The sequence below is a fragment of the Macaca fascicularis genome, chromosome 13 (assembly GCF_037993035.2).
Source record: "Macaca fascicularis isolate 582-1 chromosome 13, T2T-MFA8v1.1".
Lineage (NCBI taxonomy): Eukaryota > Metazoa > Chordata > Mammalia > Primates > Cercopithecidae > Macaca > Macaca fascicularis.
The window spans coordinates 56,623,613-56,646,674 of record NC_088387.1 but is presented as its reverse complement, the minus strand read 5'-3'; the positions used below and the strand labels follow the sequence as shown (position 1 = coordinate 56,646,674).

At 39.9% G+C, this 23,062-nt stretch overlaps 1 protein-coding gene across 1 annotated transcript in view; it reads left to right on the top strand.

The window, feature by feature from the left end:
* The window catches only part of ACTR2 (actin related protein 2), a 38,204-nt gene extending 18,474 nt beyond the window's left edge, over positions 1 to 19,730 (top strand). Inside the window, exons 5-9 of the mRNA XM_005575730.4 lie at positions 1,816 to 1,952; positions 3,599 to 3,748; positions 9,547 to 9,692; positions 13,806 to 13,938; positions 17,051 to 19,730. Of these exons, the coding sequence (XP_005575787.1) occupies positions 1,816 to 1,952; positions 3,599 to 3,748; positions 9,547 to 9,692; positions 13,806 to 13,938; positions 17,051 to 17,221 (737 nt within the window). The 3' untranslated portion in view covers positions 17,222 to 19,730. The remainder of the gene's footprint in view (positions 1 to 1,815; positions 1,953 to 3,598; positions 3,749 to 9,546; positions 9,693 to 13,805; positions 13,939 to 17,050) is intronic.
* Positions 19,731 to 23,062: the final 3,332 nt, after the last annotated feature.

Genomic DNA, 23,062 nt, shown 5'->3' with positions numbered 1-23,062 from the left:
GAGGCCAAGATGGGCGGATCACAAAGTCAGGAGATTGAGACTAACATGGTGAAACCCTGTCTCTACTAAAAATACAAAAAATTAGCCAGGCATGGTGGTGGCGGGTGCCTGTAGTCCCAGCTACTCAGGAGACTGAGGCAGGAGAATGACATGAATCCGGAAGGTGGAGCTTGCAGTGAGCCAAGATCGTGCCTCTGCACTCCAGTCTGGACGACAGAGTGAGACTCTGTCTCACCAAAAAAAAAAAAAAAAAAGTAGTTTTAATAAATGTTTCCCAAGACAAATTATTGTAATTAAATACTATAATACATGCAAAATTATATAAGAAAAAGGGAGACAGTCTATTAGGGATGAGAACCAAATAACATAATACTGACATGTTATAGATAATTGCATATTTTGGTTTAAAATAACTTTTTAAATTAAAAAATAAAAGTTTTTGGGCCGGGCGCGGTGGCTTGCGCCTGTAATCCCAGCACTTTGGGAGGCCGAGTTGGGCAGATCACGAGGTCAGGAGATCGAGATCATCCTGACTAACACGGTGAAACCCCGTCTGTACTAAAAAAAAATACAAAAAATTAGCCAGTCGTGGTGGCAGGCGCCTGTAATCCCAGCTACTAGGGAGGCTGAGGCAGGAGAATTGCTTGAACCCAGGAGGTGGAAGTTTCAGTGAGCCAAGATCGCGCCATTGCACTCCAGCCTGGGTGACAGAGTGAGACTCTGTCTCAAAAAATAAAATAAAATAAAATAAATAAAATTTTAAAAAAGTTTCTTTGACTAGGTATGGTGTCTCAATGCCTGTAATCCCAGCACTTTGAGAAGCCAAGGCGGGCAAATTGCTGGATCTCTGGAGTTTGGGACCAGCCTGGGCAACATAGTGAGATCCCTGTCTCTACAAAAAATAAAATTATCTGGGTGTGGTAGCACACGCCTATAGTCGCAGCCACTTGAGAGGCTGAGGTGAGAGGATCACTTGAGCCCAGGAGGTTGAGGAAACATGGGAAACAAAGCAGCTTCTTTGCTGTTCTTTTATTATGAGGTTTAACTGACATTGCCTTTTATTATAAGGTTTCCAGTGAATAATCAAAGGGATGCTTTGGGTAGTCACGTTTAATTTTTCTCAGATTTCTAGTTGTCTAGTATCCATAGGCATTTTTCCAGAATACACCGTATATGTTATTTGTAGTATATTCAAAACTATCTAAGTTGAAAAAAACGAAGAATTGTACAGAGCTTTAAGAACATGTTCTGCTGGGTATGGTGGCTCATACCTGTAACCCCAACAGTTTGGGAGGCCAAGGCGGACAGATCACTTGAGGCCGGGAGTTCGAGACCAGGTTGGGCAACATGGTGAAACCCTGTCTCTACAAAAAAATACAAAAATTAGCCAGGCATGATGGAGGAGCATGTCTGTAGTCCCAGCTACTCAGGAGGCTAATGTGGGAGGTATGACTGGAACCCAGGAAATGAAGGTTGCAGTGAGCCTAGATTGAGCCACTGGTACTTCTCCAGCCTTGGTGACAGAGCCAGATCCTGTCTCAAAAAAAAAAAAAAAAAGTCCTGTTTTTCAGTCCTCGGTCTCAGGGTCTGTTTCTTCTCATCTCCTTGGGCAGCACATAATAGTAGACCAGAAGTCTGAAAAGAGAACACTCGCTTTAATACTTATGCATTAGAAAAACCTGCAAAGTAAATAATAAATTCTGGCTTCTAGTTGGTTACGTTTCTGTTTTGGCTTCCGTACTGTATTTGGAACTTGCTGGCTTTGATTTTTCTGATATGACTTTTTATTTAACCCCCCCCCCGGCTTTTATGCAGGTTTATTGACTGGTGTAGTGGTAGACTCTGGAGATGGTGTGACTCACATTTGCCCAGTATATGAAGGCTTTTCTCTCCCTCATCTTACCAGGAGACTGGATATTGCTGGGAGGGATATAACTAGATATCTTATCAAGGTAAGTGAAAGGAAAATATCATGGAAATTAAATTTTGTAATTTGTTTACCATCTTAACACAGAATTGAATGTTATCATTTTAGGATTCCAGTAAATCTGTACCACTAGAGAAATTACCCAGTTACCTCCCTTATTTATATAAAAATCCATATAAGTTTTATACACATGAAGAGAAAAAGATACATAAAAACAAGAAAAAAAGATGTACAAACATGATCTCTATATACTAATGAGAGTACGTTATATCATTACCTAATTATATTTGTTATTCCTGAGGAATGAGTAGACAGATATTTCAAGGATGGAAGAGACCTCTATCTTGAAACTTTCTTGGTCAGCTCAGGCAGCCTTTTCTGCCATAAAACCTTTCTTTGAGGAGGTATGTTTTAAGCCATATTCTTGGTTGGGTTGCCTACACTTGTCCTTTCCCACAAAATACAGTGATAGCAAATTAATGATATTTGAGAAAAACAGCCCAAATACACCAGACTTTAATGTTTAGTAGTTTTCATGGAATATATCCAGTTTTTAACATTTACTATTTTAGTTTACTTGTGACTATAACTAGTTATAATTTTCTTTAAAACATTGCTGGAGAAGGTACATAAGGCGTCTACTTGCTAACATATATCATTTTGAATATTAAAATTTAGAAAATTGTTTATACCAGAATTCTGTAATTAGTCTATCCTCTCCAGGACAGTGGTTCTCACCAGGGGACAGTGCTGTCCCCTGGGGGATATTAGCAATTTCTGGATGCATTTTTGGTTGTCTGAGCTGGGCAGGAATGCTGCTTGAACATTCTATAATGAATAGGGCTGGCTGCACCACAAACAATGTATAGTCTGTCAGTGGTGCTACTGTTAAGAAACCCTGTCTCTGCATTAAATTGGGTTGCACTGTCTTTACCTTGACATTGGGTTCCTTCAGTGTCATTTAAAGTAATCCTCCTCATGAGGGGAGATTAAATTAATGAGAATTATAATACTCTCATTTTAGGCCAAAATTCAAAGGGTAACCAACAGAATTTCTGGGGTTGTCTTTAGAACACAGACTCAAATATTAGAGGATATTTTTTTTTATTTCTAAAGTCTAGTAATGTTTTTTCTCTCAGTGGGTTTTTTTTAAAAAAACTAATATTTTCTAGCATTTAAGAAACATAACAATAGAGATTATACCTTTGAGTATCCCAATAATTCCCTTATCATTTGTTAAACAAATGCTATTGCCGTTCTAATATGTGCCAGACGCAGTACTAGAAGCTAAAGATAAAACTTTTAAAGACTTGGGGGCATTTCATAAATATGACATTAATTGTATGAGCAAACTGCAGGCTACAGGAGTCCAGCACTAAAATAATATTTATTAATATACTTTGTTTATCAAAACATTAGTACTCATGTAGAGCTTTTCAAAAACTGACTTTTCTAGTCATTTTACTGACTTATTTATGAATTGTTAATTATTTTACCCTCTCTAAATCCTTTTATGGGGGGTAAACTCCTACTTCTGAAATACTCAGTAGGAGCTGAGAATCCACTGCCCATTCTGTTATTGATGTGACATATTTAATGAGCAGTAATAGCTTTTGCAGAGTAGAATTCATTCAGATCTATTATGAACTTATTGCTATTGTTTTGTACCAGCTGCTTCTGTTGCGAGGATATGCCTTCAACCACTCTGCTGATTTTGAAACGGTTCGCATGATTAAAGAAAAACTGTGTTACGTGGGATATAATATTGAGCAAGAGCAGAAACTGGCCTTGGAAACCACAGTACTAGTTGAATCTTATACAGTAAGTGTTTCCAGTGTATTTTATATATATATATATGTTTTAAAGTGGGCAGCCATGGTTATTGGTGTCAGCTTGAGGTTTTCTTAAGAGTCAGTATTTTTGTCTTGGGTTGTTGCAATATGTATATGTGTGACTTTTAATGTCTCTTTCTACATTAAGATGCTATTTAATTATTTTAGGGCGGGCCGGGCGCGGTGGCTCAAGCCTGTAATCCCAGCACTTTGGGAGGCCGAGACGGGCGGATCACGAGGTCAGGAGATCGAGACCATCCTGGTTAACACAGTGAAACCCCGTCTCTACTAAAAAATACAAAAAACTAGCCGGCCGAGGTGGCGGACGCCTGTAGTCCCAGCTACTCGGGAGGCGGAGGCAGGAGAATGGCGTGAACCCGGGAGGCGGAGCTTGCAGTGAGCTGAGATCCGGCCACTGCACTCCAGCCTGGGTGACAGCGCAAGACTCCGTCTAAAAAAAAAAAAAAAAAATTATTTTAGGGCACCATATAATGCAAATTTAAGCAAGAATCATAAATTACTCTCTACACTAGGATATAATTAGATGCGAGATGTTATTTTGAGATTCTAGTATTTGGCATAGCATTTCTCAACATATGTTCCACAGAACTTTATTTCCCTGAGATGTTAATAAGCATTTCACAAAAATTAAAAAGAATTACATTGTCAAAAAAGTTTGGGAAATCACTGTAGAACTCAAGAGCCTTTGGTATGCTAATATATACACAATTAATATAGTATGCGTGTTTCTCAGACTTACACTCTAGGACTTTTCAGAATTTCATGGGATTAGTGGTCTAAGAAACGTACTTTGGAAATGGTCATTCTGGAGCATTGCTTTACTAATTCAGTAGGTGGCAGCCTTTCCTGACTTAATATTTTTTAATGAGGTGTTAAATGTTAACTTGAAATTGTAACTAATGAGATTTAGGACCTAGTTATAGTTTATAATACCAGAGGAGTTGACTAGTTATTACTAAAATGAAATAGTAATAGGCAATAAAGGCAAGTATTTTAAAACCATATGATGCATACTAGCTCTACATATTCACAAATATGTGCAAAATAGTCATTTTAAAAATAATTATAAAAAATTTGTTGTTGGCTGGGTGCAGTGGCTCATGCCTGTAAATCCCAGCACTTTGGGAGGCCGAGGAGGGTGGATCACCTGAGGTCAGGAGTTGGAGACCAGCCTGGCCAACATGGCGTAAACCCCATCTACTAAAAATGCAAAAAATTAGCTGAGCAAGGTAGTGGGCACCTGTAATCTCAGCTACTCAGCAGGCTGAGGCAGGAGAATTGCTTCAGCCCAGGAGGCGGAGGCTGCAGTGAGCTGAGATCATGCCACTGCACTCCAACCTGGGTGACAGAGCAAGACTCCATGTTGGAAAAAAAAATGAGTTGTTAAGATAGTGACCCAAATATTCAGTAAACCCATTTTAAATTTTTTTAAAATTTATTTTTTATTACACTTTAAGTTCTGAGATACATGTGCAGAAAATGCAAGTTTGTTACATAGGTATACATGTGCTATGGTGGTTTGCTGCACCCATCAACCCGTCATCTGCATTAGATATTTCTCCTAATGCTATCCCTCCCCTTGCCCCCCAACCCACGACAGGCCCCATGTGTGATGTTCCCCTTCCAGTGCCCATATGGTCTCATTGTTCAACTCCCACTTATGAGTGAGAACATTTGGTGTTTGGTTTTCTGTTCCTGTGTTAATTTGCTGAGAATGATGGTTTCCAGCTCCACCCATGTCCCTGTAAAGGACATGAACTCATTCTTTTTTTATGGCTGCATGGTATTCCATGGTGTATATGTGCCACGTTTTCTTTATCCACTGCAACATTGATGGGCATTTGGGTTGGTACCAAGTCTTTACTGTTGTGAATGGTGCTGCAATAAACATATGTATGCATGTGTCTTTATAGTAGCATGATTTATAATCCTTTGGGTATATAACCAGTAATGGGATCACTGGGTCAAATGGTATTTCTAGTTCTAGATTCTTGAGGAATCACCACACTGTCTTCCACAATGGTTGAACTAATTTACACTCCCACCAACAGTGTAAAAGCGTTCCTATTTCTCTACATCCTCTCTGGCATCTGTTGTTCCCTGACTTTTTAAGGATCACCATTCTAACTGGCATGAGATTTTGTGGTTTTGATTTGTATTTCTCTAATGACCGGTGATGACTAGGTTTTTTTCATATGTTTATTGGCCACATAAATGTCTTCTTTTGAAAAGTATCTGTTCATATCCTTTGCCCACTTTTTGATGGGGCTGTTTGTCTTTTTCTTGTAAATTTGTTTAAGTTCCTTGTAGATTCTGGATATTAACCCTTTGTCAGATGGATAGATTGCAAAAAATTTTCCCATTCTGTAGGTTGCCTGTTCACTCTGTTGATAGTTTCTTTTGCTGTGCAAGAAGCTCTTTAGTTTAATTAGATCCCATTTGTCTATTTTGGCTTTTGTTGCAATTGCTTTTGGTGTTTTAGTCATGAAGTCTTCACCCATGCCTGTGTCCTGAATGGTATTGTCTAGGTTTTCTTCTAGGAGTAAACCCATTTTGTAACTTAATCATCTCCAGATTTGCTCTGGAGATTCCTTCCTGAAGTCTTCTTGATAGTTTCTCTAGTTGTCTAATTTTCCATCTACCTGATTAGTTTGGAAGAAAGTGGCTGGCACAGGGCAAAAGATAAGCAAACTAGAAATGTAAAACGTGTTTTATTTCTTCTCTCTTTTCTCAAAGCATTTGAGGTAGACTACAAAGATATATACAAATAGGCTGGGTGTAGTGGCTCACACCTGTAATCCCAGCATTTTGGAAGGCTGAGATAGGAGGATCACTTGAGGCCAGGAGTTCATGACCAGCCTGGGCAATATAACAAGAAGACCCTGTCTCTACAAAAAATACAAAAATTTGCCAGGCATAGTGGCACATGCATGTAGTCCTAGCTAGTTGAGAGGCTGAGGTGGGAAGATTGCTTGAGCTCAGGAGTTCAAGGCTGAAGTTTTGAGGCAGAGCTAGGATTGCACCACTGCACTCCTGCCTGGGTGAAGGAGCGAGACCCTGTCTCAAAAAAACAAAGCAAAAACCCATATATATATTTACATATATATATATATTTGATATATACACACACATATACACAAGTATAAAGTAATAAGCTGGTGAGTAAGTAAAGAGGGGCATGAGTGGACAAATACAGAACAGGGTAAGATTTGGTGCAAAGAAATGGGATGCCTACGTTTAACAGTTCATTAAGGTGGTTAGAAAACTTGACCCCATGTTGGCCAGCAGCCAGAGCATGGAAAGAAGCCACACTATCAGGCTTCGAGTGCTTAAGGAAGGAGGTTTTGCTAGTAAGATCTGCTGTGCGAAGTTTTTCCAAATATTTTGGATGATTTCATGTGAACCCACCTGACGGAGGTGGCTTTTTTAAGGTTGTAAGTTTTGGTAACCTTTTTTTTCTTTCTCTTTTGAGACAGGGTCTCCTCACTCTGTTGCCCAGGCTACAGTGCAGTGGCATGATCTCGGCTCACTTCAGTCTCAATCTCCCAGAGTTAGGTGATCCTCCCACCTTAGCCTCCTAGGTAGCTGGGACCAGAATCAGTCAGTTTTGGATCTAAACAATCGTTGTAATTGGCCAGGCGTGGTGGCTCATCCTTGTAATCCCAGTACTTTGGGAGGCCGAGATGGGAGGATCATTCGAGCCCAGGAGTTCAAAAACAGCCTAAGTAACAAAGCAAGACCCCATCTCTACAAAAATAAACAAAATGAGCCAGACATAGTAGTGTGCACCTGTAGTGCCAGCTACTTGGGAGGCTGAGGTGGGAAGATCACTTGAATCTGGGAGATTGAGGCTGCAGTGAGCCATGATCACACCACTGCCCTCTAGCCTGGACAACAGAGCAAGACCCTATCTCAAAAAAAAAAAAAAATATATATATATATATATAGTAGGGCCAGGCATGGTGGCTCATGCCTGTAATCCTAGCACTTTTGGAAGGCCAAACTGGGCAGATCACTTGAGGCCAGGAGCTCGAGATCACCCTGGCCAACATGCAGAAACTGTCTCTACTAAAAATACAAAAATTAGCCAGGCATGGTGGCACATGCCTGTAATCTCAGCTACTTGGGTGGCTGAGGTATAAGAATCATTTGAACCCGGTAGGCAGAGGTTGCACTGAGCCAAGATCAAGCCACTGCACTCCAGTCTGGGTGACAGAGCGAGACTCTGTCTCAAAAAAAAAAAAAAGTAATTATATTATAAATGTACTGTTAGACTTGTTAATGTAAAATTAATTCTGGTATCTTGTATAGAAATGTGTCAAATGCCAGCATACATGGGCATGCTTATTACTTAGGACAATCCAGTGAATTGTGAGGTGTTATGAGAGGAAGTTTCTACTTAACATTTCTCATTTAATTAAATATGAACATGATGTGTGACTGACAAGGTTTTTTTGTACAAAGTCATAATATGACACCTGTGGCCGGGCGCGGTGGCTCACGCCTGTAATCCCAGCACTTTGGGAGGCCGAGGCGGGCGGATCACAAGGTCAGGAGATCGAGACCACGGTGAAACCCCGTCTCTACTAAAAATACAAAAAATTAGCCGGGCGCAGTTGTGGGCGCCTGTAGTCCCAGCTACTCGGGAGGCTGAGGCAGGAGAATGGCATGAACCCGGGAGGCGGAGCTTGCAGTGAGCCGAGATCGCGCCACTGCACTCCAGCCTGGGCGACAGAGCGAGACTCCATCTCAAAAAAAAAAAAAAATAATAATAATAATAATAATATGACACCTGATTTGTTTAAATCTTATTTGCTTAAATTGAAATTATATTTATCAGTTATTTAAAATTTATTAGGACCTAGTAGGGTACAACAGAATTGCCTAATAAAAATAGTCTAGATCAGTGTTCTGTAAACTTCTTTGATCATAAAACATTTTTTGGATTAAATGATTTGATAGAAGTGGCACACATGTTATAAAGTATTTTGATGGCAAAATAATAGTTTCACAGAGTAATTATTTGGTGACATAAAATTATTTAAAATGTTTGATGTAGCTGGGTGCAGTGGTTCATGCCTGTAATCCCAACACTTTGGGAGGCCAAGGCGGGCAGATCACCTGAGGCCAGGAGTTCAATACCTGGTCAACATGATGAAACCCCGTCTTTACTAAAAATATAAAAATATGCTGGCGTGGTGGCGCATGCCTGTAATCCCAGCAACTCAGGAGGCTGAGGCAGGAGAATTGCTTGAACCTAGGAGACAGAGGTTGGAGTGAGCCGAGATTGCGCCATTGCGCTCCAGCCTGGGTGACAAGAGCGAAACTCCATCTCAGTCAGTCAATCAATGTTTAACATGTCTATTCTACATAGCAGAAATATCCATAAAATCACAAATATGTTAAAATTATAAAACTGCAGTAACACATAGCAGCAGTAATCAAAATACAGTGGTTGGTTAGTGATGGCTGTTTCTGCTTTGCTGCAAATGTCATGCACTCATGCATCAGTGATTTCTCCAAGAAATTCCTGATATTTGGGGGCATGGCATACCACTTTTAAAAGCAAAACAGAATGTGATGATAAGAACAGTTACCTGAATCTATTTAATTTACCTTTTTTTCCCCAAAATATTTTTTAGGAAAAGTTATGGTTGGTAATGATTTTGGTTACAGAACAGATGTATTTGTAAGTACTAGTGTTCTGGAGAACACTGGGAAATTTTAATCTTTTCTGATTAGTACCTGATTATTCTTGGTTTCTAGCTCCCAGATGGACGTATCATCAAAGTTGGGGGAGAGAGATTTGAAGCACCAGAAGCTTTATTTCAGCCTCACTTGATCAATGTTGAAGGAGTTGGTGTTGCTGAATTGCTTTTTAACACAATTCAGGCGGCTGACATTGATACCAGGTATATTAGAAATGGTGATTTCAAAGTTATTTATCAGAAAAATAATAAAAAAAATTTTAAAGTTATTTATCAGAAATAGGTGGAATTAAATAGAATGACTAAGTTGTTTATAAACTTACTTGAAATAATTTCAGACTTATGGAAAAGTTGCAAGAAAAATATAGAAAACCTAATCTATATCCTTTATCTATATTTACCATTTTACTAATTATAATGTTCTGCGTGTTTGTTTTTTCAGTTTTTTTTTCTGAACCGTTTGAGAGTAGATAAAATGCATCAATTCTTTACCAGTTGGTGTTTCCTAAGGATAAAGATACTCTCTTACATAGTCATACTGATTTCAGATCCTTTGGAGATATACCCAGTAGTGGAATTGCTGTATCATATGGTAGTTCTATTTTTAACTTTTTGAGGAACCTCCATACTGTTTTCCGTAATAGCTGTACTAATTCACACTCCCACCAGCAGTGTACAAGGGTTTCCTTTCCTCCACATCCTTGCCAGTATTTGTTACCTTTTCTCTTTTTTGATAATAGCCATTCTAACAGGTGTCAAGTGATATCTCGTTGTGGTTTAATTTGCATTTATTTCCCTGATGATTAGGGATGCTTAGCATTTTTTCCATTTGTATGTGTTTTGAGAAATGTTTATTTAGGTCATTTGCCCATTAATTGGGTTATTTGTTTTTTTGCTATTGAGTCATTTGAGATTTGAGTTTCTTATATATTTGGGATATTAACTCCTTATCAGATGTCTGGTTTGCAAGTATATTCTCACATTCTATAGGTTGTATCTTCACTTTGTTGATTAATTCCTTTGCTGTGCAGAAACTTCTTTTGTTGTTGTTATTGGTTTGTTTTTTGTGTTTTTTTGAGATGGAATGTTACTCTCTCACCCAGGCTGGAGTGTAGTGGTGCAATCTTGGCTCACTGCAACCTCTGCCTCCTGTTTTCAAGTGATTCTCGTGCCTCAGCCTCCCAAGTAGCTGGGATTACAGGCATGCACCACCATGCCCAGGTTTTTTGTTTGTTTGTTTGTTTGTTTGTTTGTTTTTGGATTTTTTAGTAGAGATGGGGTTTTGCCATATTGACCAGGCTGGTCTCGAACTCCTGGCCTCAAGTGATCCACCCCCCCTCAGCCTACCAAAGTGCTGAGAGAAACTTCTTAGTTTGATGTAAATGCATGTATTTTTGTTAGATATTGCCAAATTTCCCTCTCTGGCAGTTGTATCATTTATCCTTTCCACCAGTCTGATGAGTGAGACATTATTTCAGTGTAATTTTACTTTTTATTTCTCTCATTAAGAGTGAAGTCGGCCGGGCGCGGTGGCTCAAGCCTGTAATCCCAGCACTTTGGGAGGCCGAGGTGGGTGGATCACGAGGTCAGGAGATCGAGACCATCCTGGCTAACACGTGAAACCCCGTCTCTACTAAAAAAATACAAAAATTAGCCGGGAGCGGTGGCGGGCGCCTGTAGTCCCAGCTACTCGGGAGGCTGAGGCAGGAGAATGGCGTGAACCCGGGAGGTGGAGCTTGCAGTGAGCTGAGATCCAGCCACTGCACTCCAGCCTGGGGGACAGAGCGAGACTCCGTCTCAAAAAAAAAAAAAAAAAAAGAGTGAAGTCAAGCCAGGTGTGGTGGCTTCTGGCTGTAATTGCAGCACTTTGGGAGGCTGAGCAGGAGGTGTGCTTAAGCCCAGGAGTTTAAGACCAGCCTGGGCAACATATGGACATCCTGTCTTTACATAAATTTTTTTCAAAAAGATTAGCCAGATGTGGTGGTGGTGTACTCCTGTAGTCCTAGCTACTCAGAAGGCTGAAGTGGGAGGATCGCTTGAGCCTGAGAGGTAGATGCTGCAGTGAGCCACGATTGTGCCACTGCACTGCAGCCTGGGTGACAGAGTGAGACCCTGTCTCTCCCCACCTCCACAAAAAAAAAGTTACTATGAAAATTATATATATATATATAACATATTTTGGTATATTTAAGGGACTTTTTTTTTTTTAATAGAGTCTTGCTCTGTCGCCAGGCTGGAGTGCAGTGGTGCAATCTCAGCTCACTGCAACCTCCATCTCCTGGGTTAAAGCGATTCTCCTGCCTCAACCTCCCAAGTAGCTGGGACTACAGGTGCGTGCCACCACGCCCAGCTAATTTTTGTATTTTTAGTAGAGATGGGGTTTCACCATGTTGGCCAGGATGGTCTCTGATCTCTTGACCTCGTGATCCGTCCACCTCGGCCTCCCAAAGTGCTGGGATTACAGGCGTAAGCCACTGCACCCAGCCTTAAGGGACATTTTTGATTTTTTTTTTTTTTTTTTTGGCAAATCGTTCATGGCTTTTTTGTCTGTAGATTTTGGAGTTTTGGGTTTTTTGTTTTTTTTTTTTCCAGTTTTGAAAAGTTTTCTTTTAGCTTTCTGATGTCTTTTACAGATATTTCCTCTGTTTGCCGTTTGTCTGTTGCTCTTAGTGTTTTAGCCATGCAAAAGTTTGTTTTTATTTAGTCATATAAGAAGATTTATAGTCATATTTTATTACAGCTAGAGCTTGAGTCATCGTTAGAAATCCCTTCTCTACACTCAGGTTATAGAGGAATTCACCCAGAAGCATTTTGTACAGCAAGCATTTATTTGTTTGTGTGACCCTGAAGCCACCTAATTAATTTTGATGGGATGGCTTTGGAGCCAGGATAGTAATAGAAATTAATAAAAATAGCAGTTGACTTATAACAAGCTATAAACCTTGTGCAAGATGATCAGAAATCGAATCTAGCCTTCATAATCGTGGTAAATTCTCATGATAGGGATTAGATTATTTTGTCCTTTGATTTGATGTTCATTCACAGCAGAATTGTATTTAAAAGTATATGCTGGCCAGGCGTGGTGGCTCACGCCTGTAATCCTAGCACTTTGGGAGGCTGAGGCGGGCGAATCACGAGGTCAGGAGTTCGAGACCATCCTGGCCAACATGGTGAAACCCGTCTCTACTAAAAATACAAGAAATTAGCTCGGTGTAGTGGCAGGCATCTGTAATCCCAGCTACTCAGGAGGCTGAGGCAGGAGAATCGCTTGAACCCAGGAGGCGGAGGAGTGAGCCGAGATTACGCCACTGCTCTCCAACCCAGGCGACAAAGTGAGACTCTGTATATTTAAAAAAAAAAAAAAAAGTACATGCCTGTTGTTGCTGATTAGGGCTTCGACGTTCCCAAAGCGTGGAGTCAGATTCAGTACCTTCTCCACAGAGTTGGCATTGCAAAGTGGAATAACTCAAATTTTGTTTCGTGTGTTCTGCATGTTGAAAATGTACATGTAAATGCTTATGTGTACTTATCACGTGAATCTGTATTTCAACTGCTTAGTTTATGCGACATTCACCAGGCTTGCTTTGGCAATTAAATACAAAAACAATGCTTTGTTGGAGTTGCAGTAGCTTTAGCCATTGACAACCTGGAAGCCAGTTTGAATAAGGCCAAAATGGGTGCAAATCAGCTCCCAAACTTTGTATTATTCCTCAGACCCTCACTCAGATTCTGTTACTTTTACTACATATGCAGTCTTTTTAGGTTGGATTATCTGATATCATAGACAACAGCATATTTAAGGAAAAAAGAGGGTGCTGCTATAAGAAGCATACACATCAGTCTAGCCAAAAATAACAGCAGACAGCCTCTAAGCAAAGGAACAAAAAAGAGAAAACTACAAAAGATAAATAAAAAATTAAAAAGCAGGAATTCTGGATTAAAGTAGAATAGGGCTAATTATAGTAAATCACCACATTTCAATGGCTTTAGGGAAGCATGTGACAACATAGTCCAAGTACTAGAAGTTTGTAATATAAATCTTGGTCATTATTAGAAGTCTCAGTTACATTCACACAAAAAAAATGTATTATATACTTTTAGAAGTATTTTCATCAAAATTATAAAAAGGTTTTATGTGTAAAGAGGGGTCATTACTTCACAGTAGTAATAACAGCAAATATTCAGCCCTGTGATTTACATGTGGAATTTTATTTAATTCTCCCAGCAACCCCATGAGGCTGACATAAGTAACAGTAACCGTGAGATACCATTTTCCTAACCTAAAACTCCAAATGAATAACCATTGTGTCTTTCTAGATCTGAATTCTACAAACACATTGTGCTTTCTGGAGGGTCTACTATGTATCCTGGCCTGCCATCACGGTTGGAACGAGAACTTAAACAGCTTTACTTAGAACGAGTTTTGAAGGGTGATGTGGAAAAACTTTCTGTAAGTATTAGTAAATCAACTATTATTAACATTCTTTTAAAAGACTGTACAGTAGTTTGTGAATCTTGACAACCACCAGAGGGGGCAAGATGTCTTCCAAAACAAATTCCTACTGCAGTCAAGTGCAGTCTGGAAATGACAGGAAGAGGGAAATAGTTCAAGATAAGCTCTGGTCACCTCTATAGTCAATGGATGGAGGCAGTGAGGTCAGGGCCAAAAGTTCTGGTTCATCTGTAACAACCAGCACAGACTCCGAGGCGCCTCTATGTGCAAAAGAAGAACCTGCTGTACTATGGGGGAATAAATGCCCCACTTGAGGTTTTTTTTGTTTTTTTTTGTTTTTTTTTAAACTTATTTTGGATATGCAATCAGCCTTTAGCACTTCTCTTGGGCTGTCTCATATTTCTGACTTTGTTTGTTACATATGTTGTCTTCTCTCCTCCGTCAGATTGTAAAACATCATGTCTCATATTTTTTTGCATCCCGGTAACTGTCATAGCTCTTGAAACAGACTTTAATTGGTAGTTGTTGGTATGTACAGTAGAAAGAAATTTTTTAACTAGTAATAGTTGATGTTTCTTTGGCATGGGTTTGTGTGTTTTTTCCACCAAACTCTGGACTATGTGAAATATACAGTATGTGCTGTATACTCAACCAAGAGTTATCTAATCTTGAGTTAATCTCTGAGCTTTGTCTCACTGACTTTGATCAACTATTTTAGATAATGAGATTATGTATTATAGAGTACTGTATGTTACATCTTTCATATATGACTCAAATTGTTGAAATTAAATTGAGTATGGGCTCACATACATTAAACAGATTAACAGACTCGAAAGGAGCCGTGCTGTCTAGGTACTTCACTCATTTTTCTGATTTTATTGAGTTTTACATATAATTTATAATTGATCTCAGGTGATCATTTATTCAGCAAACATTTCTTGAACTCCTGGGTGCCAGACATAGGTCTAGGTGCTGGGGACAAACAAAACAATGAAAACAGAATCCCTACTTTTAGTCTAAATAATGTATTAGTGGTAATAAGTGATATGAAGAAAAGTAAGGTGAAGAGCTGGAAACTGTTAGTGGTTGGAGAGGTTGTGTGCTCCTTCATAAACTGTGATCAGGAAAGGCCTAAGGCCTTCTGGGTGAAGTGACTTTTGATCAGAGACCTAAGTTGAGCGTGAGAGGAGTGAGCCATGCAGCTATCTGGGGGAAGAATCTTATAGGCAGGAACAATGCAAAAGCCCCAGGTTGGTGGGAATGTGCCAGTGTGGCTGGAGCAGAGAGAGCAAGGGAGGAGGACACGTGGGATATGAGGTCAGAAGGGTAGCAGGAGGGCAGGTCTTGTTCAGCCATGGTAAAGGGTTTGGCTTGACTCCTGGTGAAATGGAAAGTCTTGGGTGCCGGGGCGGTTTAAGCAGAGAAATGATAGGATCTGATGTATATTTTTAAGGGCTCATTAAGTCTGGTGTGTTGAATAGACTCTTGGGGGAAGAGGGAACAAAGGTGGGCATAGACCAGTTAGGAGGCACTGAGAGGAGGGAAGGGATGGTAGAGTTTTAGACTAGAGGAGGAGGTTGCAATGGTTGTTTTGGAGAATGGAAGAGAATAGAGAAATGTAATAGGATTACCATGCAGCAGCAAGCTCAGTTGAGGTTAGTGATACATTGAAGCAAGATGTTTTGTATCTTTCTTATCTTGTTCAGCTGCTTGAGAGCAGGTGCATGAGTTCAGCAAGGAGGGAGTGGTAAATGGAGTAATCTGATAGAATGAGTTTCATTGGAGCTATGGAGTTTTAGGGATGAGCAAGATGAAGCAATGAAGAGCAAGAACTCATATTACCAAACCTCCAGGGTTAAGGTAGTGTGTGAGAGAGAAACAGTAAGCAGTTGAGATATTTACAGAAGCAGCGTCTTCAGGAGCTAGCTAAGTTTCCCTTAGAGCAGAGGTGGGCATTTATAGCCCTTATGCCAAAACTGTTTTGTTTTGTTTTGTTTTGTTTTAACTTTTATTGGAACACAGCCAAGCCCATTTGTTTACATAATGTTACCTGTTGTCATTTACTGTCTGTGGGCACCTTCTAGCTACATGTGGGGTTGGGTACTTGTCACACCTGCAAAGCCTCAAGTATCTGGCCCTTTCCAAAAAAATTTGCTGACCCCTACCTAAGAGCAAGAAAGCTAAAGGAACAATTAAAATAGTCTCAGAATTGGTAAATAAACTCATGTTTTTCTTTATCTTGGAAACCCTTACAGTTCTCAGAACCCTTACAGTTCATTTATGTGACATAAATATACAAATGATTTGGAATGACATAGTTACATTGGGTGTTTTTTGCAGGATTGTGACACTGTAAATGAAAAACTTGCTATGTCATTTTAAGGTCTCTTTCAGTGTTGACCAACCATAAAGATAAGGAGAGTGTGTCCTTCCTAGACACTTAATAGTAGCTACAGAGTATAAAACTTTTCCCAGTTGTCTTTAATTTTGGTTACTGTGTTCATTTTCTCATAACATCCCCATGATTTGTTTTGACCATATTTGGCCTTGTTTAAGAACATTTCATTTGATTTTGAGACAATAGAAAGTAAGCTTTGCTTAAAAGAAAAGAACTTCAGTTTTACTCAGTTGCACTGGACTAGAATCATAACAGTATTAGACCTTTAAGAAGTCATGCAAGTCCTCTTATCCAGACTTTGTTTGATAGCAAAGTGACTTTCCCAAGTGGTCATCTGCCAGGGGATGGGAAATTTGTGCTAATTATGTCTCTCATGTTTGGTCCCTCAGTAGGGTGTTAAGTCATGTAATTTACTGATCAAATTAGGACACTCAAGAATGAAAAGCGATGGTGTTAATAATGATGGGACACCACGTGTAAATCAGGACTGTTCCAGGCATGCTGGGATGGATGTGTGGTCTCCTAAACATGAGCTTTGGGCAAATTACTACTAAAAAGTGTTCCTGTACCTCAGGTACCAAATCCTACCGTTCTACTTATATCACAGGACTGTTGCAAGGTTGAGCGAGAGCATATATTTAAAAGTCATTTTCATAAAGCAGAAAGCACTGTGCACATGTACCATTTTATTATCCTTTCTTTCTCCTTTAGAAATTTAAGATCCGCATTGAAGACCCACCCCGCAGAAAGCACATGGTATTCCTGGGTGGTGCAGTTCTAGCGGATATCATGAAAGACAAAGACAACTTTTGGATGACCCGACAAGAGTACCAAGAAAAGGGTGTCCGTGTGCTGGAGAAACTTGGTGTGACTGTTCGATAAACTCCAAAGCTTGTTCCCATCACACCCCTAATGCTTTCTTTTTTCCTTTATTGCCAATCTTTGAACTCATTCAACTCCAGGACGTGGAAGAGGCCTCTCTCTGCCCTTTGACTGGAAAGGTCAAGTTTTATTCTGGTGTCTTGGGGAAGCTTTGTTAAATTTTTGTTAATGTGGGTAAATCTGAGTTTAATTCAGCTGCTTCCCTACATAGACTAGAGGGCTCAGGATCCTGTCTGCTGCTTTGTTTCTTCTAAGTAGGCATTTAGATCATTCCTGTAGGCTTCCTGTTTTCACTTTACTGCTCTAATGCTGCTAGTCGTAGTCTTTAGCACACTAGGTGGTATGCCTTTATTAGCATAAGAAAAAAACTTCAGGAGCTTTTACATATTACTGGGATGGGGGGTGGTTGGGGATGGGTGGGCAGCTGCTGAACCCTTTAGGGCATTTCCTCTGTAATGTGGCGCTTTCAGCTGTACTGCTGCAGCTTTAAGTACCTTAAAGCTTCTCCTGTGAACATCTTAGGGAAATGTTAGGTTCAGAACTAAAGTGTTTTGGGTGGGTTTTGTTGGGGGGAGGGGTAACAGTGGGTGGTCTTCTGATTTTTATTTTTGAGGTTTTCTCACTGGAGTACATAGAGGAACTTTATTTACAGTACTTTAATTTGGCAGGTTTTCTTCTACTTGTGCTCTGTCTGGAGCTGTTTCCATATGATATAAAAAGCAAGTGTAGTATTCCATTACTATGTGGCTTAGGGATTTATTTATTTTTAAAAATCAACCATGTTAGCTGGGACTAGACTCCCTACAGTCCTTCAATGGAAAAGTAACATTTAAAAATCCTTTTGGTAATTCAAATTACAGATTTAAAAGTGCTTAAGATCTGGTGTTTTGTTAATGCTTCTGTTTATTCCAGAAGCATTAAAGTAACCCATTGCCAAGTATCATTCTTGCAAATTATTCTTTTATGTAACTGACCAGTGCTTAATAAAACAAGCAGGTACTTACAAATAATTACTGGCAGTAGGTTATAATTGGTGGTTTAAAAATAACATTGAAATACGGGACTTGTTGCCAATTGGGTAATTTTCATTAGTTGTTTTGTTTGTTTGTTTTGATTTGAAACCTGGAAGTACAGTAAAATTTGACTGTTTAAAATGTTGGCCAAAAAAAAATCAAGATTTAAATTTTTTATTTGCACTGAAAAACTAATCATAACTGTTAATTCTCAGCCATCTTTGAAGCTTGAAAGAAGAGTCTTTGGTATTTTGTAAACGTTAGCAGACTTTCCTGCCAGTGTCAGAAAATCCTATTTATGAATCCTGTCAGTATTCCTTGGTATCTGAAAAAAAAATCAAATAGTACCCATACATGAGTTCTTTCTAAGTTTGAAAAATAAAAAGAAATTGCATCACACTAATGACAAAATACAAGTTCTGGAAAAAAATATTTTTCTTCATTTAAAAACTTTTTAACTAATAATGTCTTTGAAAGAAGAGGCTTAATTTGGAGGTGACTAAAATCAAAAGAAATTATTGACTTGAGGGTCTCTGTTTTGTAAGAATACATAATTAGCTTAAATAAGCAGCAAAAGGTTAGTTTTAATTATGTAGCTTCTGTTAATATTAAGTGTTTTTTGTCTGTTTTACCTCAATTTGAACAGATAAGTTTGCTTGCATGCTGGACATGCCTCAGAACACATGAATAGCCCGTACCAGATCTTGGGAACATGGATCTTAGAGCCACTTTGGAATAAGTTCTTATATAAATACCCCCAGCCTTTTGAGAATGGGACTTGTTAAAGGACGCGTATGTAGGGCCAGTACCTACTGGCAGTTGGGTTCAGGAAAATAGGATTGACTTGGCCTTGGGTCCCTTGGTCCATTTTAAAATCTGGGAGTAGAAAACAACAAAAAATGGAATGGACTCTTAAAATAATGAAAGAGCATTTATCATTTGTCCCTTGAATGTAGAATTTGTTTTTGATTTCAGAATTCTGCTGGTAAACATGTCAGTTAAAATGGTATATTATGTGTATGTATTATAATTTAGAAATCCCATTTTATAATGTTACTATTCCAAGGTGACATAATACATTTACATTTGGGATTTGGGTGGACTATTATATTTAACTGGAGTTGTTGGCAAGTGTGAATCCCTCAGGAAAAAAAAAAATCTGTTTTAAAAAGCAATCTGATTCTTGGCTCTTGAAACTATTGTTACTTAAATCTCCAATAATTAAAAATTTTAAATTTTTAAATCAGAATTGTCAATACTTTGACCTTTGAGAAGGATTTCTTAGAAATACATTTAGTAATGTTCCCAAGACATCAATCTTACATTTAAACTTTTTTCTTTAAAACATGGTATTGGTTGTTAACTTTTACACAGTTCTGAGTACTGTTAATATCTGGAAAGTATCTTGAGAGATCAGTGGAAAGCTAAACAGTCTAAATTTAACATGAAATACTTCTTTTTGATTCAGAAAATAAAATCAGATTTTTTCAAAGTCAGTTTGAATTTTGTCATTTCTTTCTAATTTTTCTCTTGTTTCATTTTCTTTTATTCGTATTTTTATTTTTGTTAATGCAAGATGAATTGACAGCTTTATGCTCGTTGTTAGGTCAAGTTCATGTCTGTGTTCTATTATTGACAAAACAACTTCTTATTTCTGTTATGATTTTATAAATAAGAAAATAGAAGAGTGATTTATAGCTACATCAGAGGCTGTTTTCTTCCAACAGACCGTTTTGTCTCCCAAAAGATTTAAGGTGGCTTTCACAGAATTAGAAATGCTAAAAAGACCGAGGTGTCACATGCCCCCTTTCAAGGACATATTAACTCACCTGCAGACTTTTAGGCATATTTAACAAAATAAAAGAAGGATGAAAATACATTTAACTGACCTTTTCTTGTTTTTTTTTTTTTTTTTTTGAGATGGAGTCTGGCTCTGTTGCCCAGGCTGGAGTGCAGTGGCGCGATCTCGGCTCACTGCAAGCTCCGCCTCCCAGGTTCACGCCATTCTCCTGCCTCAGCCTCCCGAGTAGCTGGGACTACAGACGCCCACAACCGCGCCCGGCTAATTTTTTGTATTTTTAGTAGAGACGGGGTTTCACCGTGGTCTCGATCTCCTGACCTTGTGATCCGCCCGCCTCGGCCTCCCAAAGTGCTGGGATTACAGGCATGAGCCACCGCGCCCGGCCCTTTTCTTGTTTTATACTATCCTTGAGGATGAGGGCTGGAGATTAGAGAGTATTTTTGCCTTTCCTTCTTCACGGACTTGTATGTGCAAACCTCATTGCCCGCTTCAGGGCCAGAGTCCTTCCAGACATCGCAAGGTTGTCTCTGGTGTTTCATCAAGTTTCTTCTGAGTTGCAGAAGAAGAATGTGATGACAGCTATCTCTATATGTAATGGAGGAAGAAAATACCAGGCACTGCATAGTGCCCTTGATGGAATGAATGTCTCTCAATGCCCTTCATTTTTTTCTTCCACCCACAAACTTTGACCATTATACAATTGAGTGAGTTTATTAACTGTATTTAGAACCATCAAAGAGGGTAGCCAACTAAAGTGAAGCAGAAACTCGAGGATTGATCTAAACTTAATTTTTTTTTTTTTTTTTTTTTGGAGACGGAGTTTCACTCTTGTTGCCTGGCTAGAGTACAGTGGTGCGATCTCGGCTTACCACAATGGCACAATCTCGGCTCACCACAGCCTCCACCTCCCAGGTTCAAGTGATTCTCCTGCCTCAGCCTCCCAAGTAACTGAGATTACAGGCATGTGCCACCAGCCTGGCTAATTTTGTATTTTTAGTAGAGACAGGGTTTCTCCATGTTGGTCAGGCTGGTCTCGAACTCCCAACCTCAGATGATCTGTCCGCCCCGGCCTCCCAAAGTGCTGGGATTACAGGCATGAGCCACCGCACCTGGCTAAGCTCAGTATTTAACATGCTGTCTAACCTTGGACTAATTGGCCAACTACACACAATACTGGGATACTTTTTTCCTCTGGCTCAAAAATCCCTGACCTCTTTGAAGGTTGAAAAATGCCACATCAGAGGTGAGTAGAGGAAGTGAGGGGTAGTACCTGGGAAAGCATGTTTGCATGTGTGAATATAACTAAAAGGCTAAAATTAGTGACTTTAACCATTATATTGGAAGTAACTTGTAGTCACAGAATAGAAATAAACTTGATTTATGGGGGGTGAAAATAAGGCAGCTGTTACATGAATTTCAAGTGGTGTTCACATAACATTTTAAAAACATTTTAAAGCATCTTTCTCTGTATTGTTTAACGTTTGAAATTAGGAAGAAATAAGCTATTGAACCATAGTTACTTTTGTTCAAATTGTCTAGACTGGCAGTCTTGTTGCCTATTATAAGTATCTCAGTTTGCGTTATCTGCAGATGTAAAATACCTGAGTAGGGGGAATTCAAATGATTTATCTCTTCCTTTTGGCAGAATGGAGTTCCTGTCGGTTTCATATCTACCCCCTCAACTCCTCCCACCCACCAGAGGAAAAAGGAAAGACTGGAAAAGACTTTGCATATAATTTTCCATGAAACACTTGACATAGGAATAGAAGAATTAGAGAATGTTGAGTAGATTTTCGTGGACCAGTTGAAAGGTTTGGTTGGGTTTGGCAAGTGCAGAAAGCGATCACAAAGGTATTACAGAGTGATTCTTATGCCCAGGGTGACCTTTAAGAACGGTGCCCTTTGCCATTCACAGCAAGTGGAGCTTTTGCCTGATGAACGCTTTAAACAGTCGGTGAAAAGAAAACTCCAGTGAGTAACATATTTGCTCTTCCTTAAACATGGGTTTGAAAAAGAGGGCCTCAACTCTTGAGGATAAGGATTCTTAAAATTACACTTTTTGTGCATAAAAGTGTAATTATGGCCAGGCACGGTGGCTCAGGCCTGTAATCCCAGCACTTTGGGAGGCTGAGGCCGGCCGCTCACCTGAGGTCGGAGTTCGAGACCAGCCTGACCAACATGGAGAAACCCTGCCTCTATTAAAAAATACAAAATTAGCTGGGTGTGGTGGTGCATGCCTGTACTCCCAGCTCCTTGGGAGGCTGAGGCAGGAGAATCGCTTGAACCCGGGAGGCAGAGGTTGTTGTGAGCGGAAATCACGCCATTGCACTCCAGCCTGGGCAACAAGAGCGAATCTCATCTCAAAAAACAAAAAGTATCATAAAAATGTGAATGCAAATGCATTAATATCAAAGGTTTTAAGTAGTTAGGGAAATTCTGCCGGGTGTGGTGGCTCACACCTGTAATCCCAGCACTTTGGGAGGCCGAGGCGGGCGGATCACGAGGTCAGGGGATCGAGGCCATCCTGGCGAACACGGTGAAACCCCGTCTCTACTAAAAATACAAAAAAATTAGTCGAGTGTGGTGGCGGGCGCCTGCAGTCCCAGCTTCTCGGGAGGCTGAGGCAGGAGAATGGCGTGAACCCGGGAGGCAGCAGAGTTTGCAGTGACCAAAGATCGCGCCACTGCACTCCAGCCTGGGCAATAGAGCAAGACTCCGTCTCAAAAAAAAAAAAATAATAATTAGGCTGAGCACAGTGGCTCACATCTGTAATCCCAGCACTTTGGGAGGCCGAGGTGGGTGGATCACGAGGTCAGGAGATTGAGGCCATCCTGGCTAACACGGTGAAACCCCGTCTCTACTAAACAAATTAGCCAGCTGTGGTGGTGGGTGCCTGTAGTCCCAGCTACTTGGGAGGCCAAGGCAGGAGAATGGCGTGAACCTGAGAGGCGGAGCTTGCAGTGAGCCGAAATCGCAACACTGCACTCCAGCCTGGGTGACAGAGCAAGACTCCATCTCAAAAAAAAA